We start from the raw sequence: 4,957 nt of genomic DNA on the forward strand, positions 1-4,957 counted from the left end.
CAATACTTTTGCGAGATCCGGCAATACTTTTGCGAGATCCCGCATTAGTTTTGCGAGATCTCGCAAAAGTTAATTTTTTTGCGAGATCTCGCAATACTTTTGTGAGATCCCGCAATACTTTTGCGAGATCCCGCAATATTTTTGCCAAATCTCGCAATACTTTTGCCGGATCCCGCAATACTTTTGCGAGATCCCGCAATACTTTTGCGAGATCAGGCAATACTTTTGCGAGATCCGGCAATACTTTTGCCAGATCTCGCAATACTTTTGCCGGATCCCGCAATAGTTTTGCGAGATCCCGCAATACTTTTGCGAGATCAGGCAATACTTTTGCCGGATCCCGCAATACTTTTGCGAAATCTTGCAAAAGTATTGCGGGATCTTGCAAAAGTTTATTTTTTGCAAGATCTCGCAAAAGTTTATTTTTTCCCTCCATGTCCCTTTAGGAGCTCCGTAGGGTCCAGATCCGGACCATGGTCCGATAATCTGTGACCTCCGCCTTAGAGGAACCAGTCCACCCAAAGTAAGCATAAAGCTTCAAGGTATGCTACGAGAAATAAAACTTTAGTGCAAGCCTACTAAAGTCTATGCATCTTTAGAAACACTGAGCAGAGTCAGAAAAAATCCTCATGAAACAACAGTTCAAAATATTTAGAAACTATATCCTACCTGCCGTCGTGGGTGTAGGTCTGAGGAGGAGGAGCAGGAAGCTGGGTCACAGGGCTCTGATGGGGTGCTGGGTTGGGCTGAGCAGCAGTGGGGTTGGGTTCTGCTGGTGCTTGGTTGGACTGGGAGGCTGCGGTGTTGGGCTGCACCTTTGGACTGTGCTGATGAGCCATGGGGCTCTGCTTCTCTGACGTCGGCGCTGAAGGAGGGTTGCTGAGATCTAGAAACACCAAGAAAACAATACATTTGTTTGGTTTTTTGACTACTTTATTTTCTGCTAATCAGGAACTAGTTGTAGGTATAACTAGAAAACTGTACGTTTGACAATACCTTTGTGGTTTTAGGCAATTCAAGTAGAAAATGTTTACTTCAGCGCAGCTTTTTTCTAAAACAGATTGGCAACAATCTGGCAACACTTTAAACTAGGAGCTTTACAAATTATAACTGTATAACTCTGATTGAAACAGAGAATCAATATAATTAGTTATTTTGCACTTGGAAAAGGCATCAACTAATTCACTTTTTTAAGATTTGTACAACCAAGACTAATGTTCGGTGAAATAATCATCTAAAGAAAAAGAGTTGAGCACCACACCACATATTTTACATCATATGTCCATCAATACGAAGCGATAAGAGATATATCTATACATATAAAAAAAAATTCTACTCTGAAAGCGTTGCTTTTGCATTCAGCCCCCTTTACTCTGACACTCCTAAATAAAACCCAGATCAACCAATTACCAATTAAAGTAAAAATTTGTAAAAGCTGTTTTGTGCGGCACTGATAGGACTGTTTGGGATATTTAGAGAACAAATAGCATCACAAACACCAAAGAAGAAGCCGCTCTGTTGTGAAGAAGTTTACCGCAGAAATTGGGTCATGAAGCAAACAAATGAAAACACTGAACTTTGTTCAATGCATCATTTAAACCCACCAAGATGCTTCCATCCACCTAAGCTGGCTAAAAGGAAACCATTAATCAGAGAAGCAGTAAAGAGGCTCATGGGAACTATCTCTATAGTTATGCTGCTATAGGCTTAGACTGCTGGAGGACATAGGGACCCCTTTTTCATCATTCTGCTTCATTGTATCTCTATTCTCCCACTCTGCAGAATCTGTTAGTTCAATCTCTGACGTTCTGCTCTCTCTGCTTTTTCTCAGAGTAGCTTTGCCTCGTATGTCCTTGTTTGGCTGTGACTCCATCCTGGAGAGAAACATCAGCTGTGCTGCTTCCATCAACACCCTTCTTTATAGATGCTGTTTTCCAGTGTAGTCCCGTTTCTCTGACTGTGACTGAGTGGATGTGCTCTCTTCATCCTCTGACATGGGAGCTGGCTCGGAGCTCGTCTGCCTGGCTGTGTGTTTCCTGGATGGGGCCGCCTTTTACAGCTGCTTTCTGTATCTCTGCTTCTGTCTCCTTGAACCCCAGTGGGCCTCAGCAGATGGCCGCTCACACTGAGTCTGGTTCTGCTGGAGGTTTCTTCCTGTTAAAAGGGAGTTTTTCCTCTCCACTGTCGCCACAAGCATGCTTAGTATGAGGGATTGTATTTGAGTCAATGAGTCACGGTAGGAGCCAATTATTTTTTCTTAATAATTAACAAAGTTTTTTTTTATTTTTGTGGATAATCTAGCTAATTTTATTCAACTTTATTTTGTTTTTTTTTTCTGGTTATTTAGTTTTGTTCCTGTGTTTCTGGTTAGTTATTATTAATTTGGGTGAATTAAGTTTCTAAATCGGCTGTCAATGGTAGGACCAGCATGCATCTGGGTGGACGTATGTATTTTTACCAGCGTAAATGAAGCATGTAGAAAATGTTTGTCTTTTTCTGCTTGCCTGAGGAGAAATAAACTAAGAAAACTGAAGCAGTTTGCTTGAAACATTTTTTTCTCTTGCCGGCGTAAATTACTTGGTGCATCTGTGGCCTTTGTGGACCTTTTTTTTGTGTCATCAAAGCTGGGCCACAACAAGTACATTTTGAAAAAAAAGTCAAACAAATAAAAAAAAACACACACCATGTCAGGGACACAGCGGACGTGTGTCAGAAGGTGATTGGAACCTCAAACAAAATATTTCAGATGGAAAATCGGAACTGGATCAGCTATTTCTGCCATCAACATGGTAGTGGCAGTATCATGCTGAGGGGATGCTTGAAAGGAAGGCAGGTTTCTTTCTTTTAATAATAAGGAAACATCAAAAGGTAACTATTGGATTCCCTTTTATTTAAGGGGTGTCAGAGTAAAGGGGGTCTGCTTTTTCTGGCAACAGTTCATCGCATAAAAATCACTGAAATTAGAAGCTGGAATGTGATGAAAGAAGATCTTTGTTAATTAAACCATTTTGGAACAAAAAACATTTTTGATAGCTTCATAAAAAAGGAAATATAATAATAATAATATAATAATCTCATTAAATATATCTACTCCGCTGCTTATTTTTACAAAATATTGCCAGTTTAGGATTTTTTTTTTCCCCCATCCAAGAAATCAGGGAATAAAAAACAAACATTGGTATCAAACTTGGACCATTTTAGACCCAAAGTAAAAAAGGGAACTAAATTTTAAAAGGTAAGAAACAGGATGCTGGATGTATTTTCTTATAACCTCTGTTTGGATCAATCTTTAAAAGTCGTTTTCCTGCTAAAATAAGATGAGATTTGAGAAAAATCCATCAAGTTTTCATCGTTGATGCTTCTGTTAACCGATTGCTGCCATTATATCATTATATCTAAAAAAAAAAAGGGGATTAAAGTTAAAAGACTGGCAGATAACTGCACAGCGTTAATTCTTTGTTTAAATCCAGACGATGGCAAAGAACAGAACAGGAGCTCGTCCAGCTGTTCATCTACAATGTAGGTCAGCAATGTTTGCTGTAGTAACTTAAAGCCTGTTAGGAATGGATGTTTTTAATGTACATGTTTGTAAAAGCAGATTAAAAACTGCTTAAAGACTCAAACTATAAGGTTTGTTAAAAGGCAGTGAGTGTGGGTTTTATGCAGATGTTATTATATATGATAAAAGATAAGCAGTTAAGTTTAAGGAATTTCATTTAGAAGTTTTGAAGAAAAAGATGAAGGGAGTTTGAAGGCTATAAAAACCATTTCTGAAATTTAATCGTCTGCTTGTTTGTGTCCATGTTTTCTCACCTTCCTGTGGAATGATCCTCAGCGTGACACTCAGGCCTGCGTCCTTGATCAGCTTGACGATGTCGGCGTGCGGCATGCTGACGATGGACTGGCCGTTCACCGCCAGGATCCTGTCTCCCACCTTCAGCTTCCCGCTGCGGTCGGCCGGGCTTCCTTCGATGATGCGGCCGATTTTATGGGGCACAGCTGTTGGATTTGGGTGGGGATGCAGGTGAAGGAGCAGTCGAAACAGAGGCATCAGACTCAAGGACTGCCACTGCTGCACAAACCTCACCGCCTGAATGACTTGTGTCTGTGCCTCTCTCTAATTTTTGCTTTCCGCTGCATGCTTATGTAAGAAATCCAGGATATTTTCATGCATGTGGGCGAAGCGCTGATGCTTTCAGCAGCAGAGTGAAGATGTGTGTGACTGACGTGCAGTGGGAGGGTTTCCATTATAAATGAGCTAGACAGGGGCCTGCTTCACATTTTTCCTGCCAGGACTCGGAGATTTCCAAAACAGTTTCCCAGAAACAAACAAATTCCCAAAGATGGATGGATAGAAAATTAAAGACAACCGAAGGGTAGGCGGGATTTTCAAGGGATTGTCTTTGCAGATTTAGACCAATTGTTGTGTATAAAAGCCAGGTGGCAGGGCCTACCATAGAAAACAAAATAATTACCCCCATTAAAATGGTTCATAGTTCTATTTGCATTTATAATCCATTCAGGTGTAAAATATTGGCTTTAACAGTAAAGCCACTTTTCTCTCTGCCGTAACATCCTCTCTCCTCTCAGCAGCCTTCTCTAGGACACCAAGCGCACAAAAGGTTCGACTTTCCATTTGCTTTATTACTTCTACATAATAGCAGCTACATCTGCAAAATTTCCATAATCTGATCTAAATCTTGTTTGATTGGACATCCAAATCTTTGTTTACATGGACACTAAATAAAAAGATCCAATCATGGGGTGTGTCTAAATCAGGGTTTATACAGGAATAATTTAATGCTTTTTTAATGCTCTTAAAAATAATTTTAATGCAACAAGTACCCATGACTCTAATTCCTTCTTCATCTTTACTGTCGGCAGGCTGCAATTCCTTAACCTGACTTCGCCAGATGGATTTGCTGGATTTGCTCCGCATATCCATCTGGAAACCTTC

At 40.3% G+C, this 4,957-nt stretch overlaps 1 protein-coding gene across 1 annotated transcript in view; it reads right to left on the bottom strand.

Moving 5' to 3' along the window:
* The window catches only part of LOC107095904 (membrane-associated guanylate kinase, WW and PDZ domain-containing protein 2-like), a 147,610-nt gene that overhangs the window by 34,871 nt on the left and 107,782 nt on the right, over window positions 1–4,957 (bottom strand). Inside the window, exons 14-15 of the mRNA XM_015392271.1 lie at window positions 3,814–3,999; window positions 670–886 (exon numbers count right to left, since the gene is read on the bottom strand). Coding sequence (XP_015247757.1) covers window positions 670–886; window positions 3,814–3,999 — 403 coding nt within the window. The remainder of the gene's footprint in view (window positions 1–669; window positions 887–3,813; window positions 4,000–4,957) is intronic.

This window comes from Cyprinodon variegatus, unplaced genomic scaffold, assembly GCF_000732505.1.
Source record: "Cyprinodon variegatus isolate N-32 unplaced genomic scaffold, C_variegatus-1.0 Scaffold583, whole genome shotgun sequence".
NCBI lineage: Eukaryota > Metazoa > Chordata > Actinopteri > Cyprinodontiformes > Cyprinodontidae > Cyprinodon > Cyprinodon variegatus.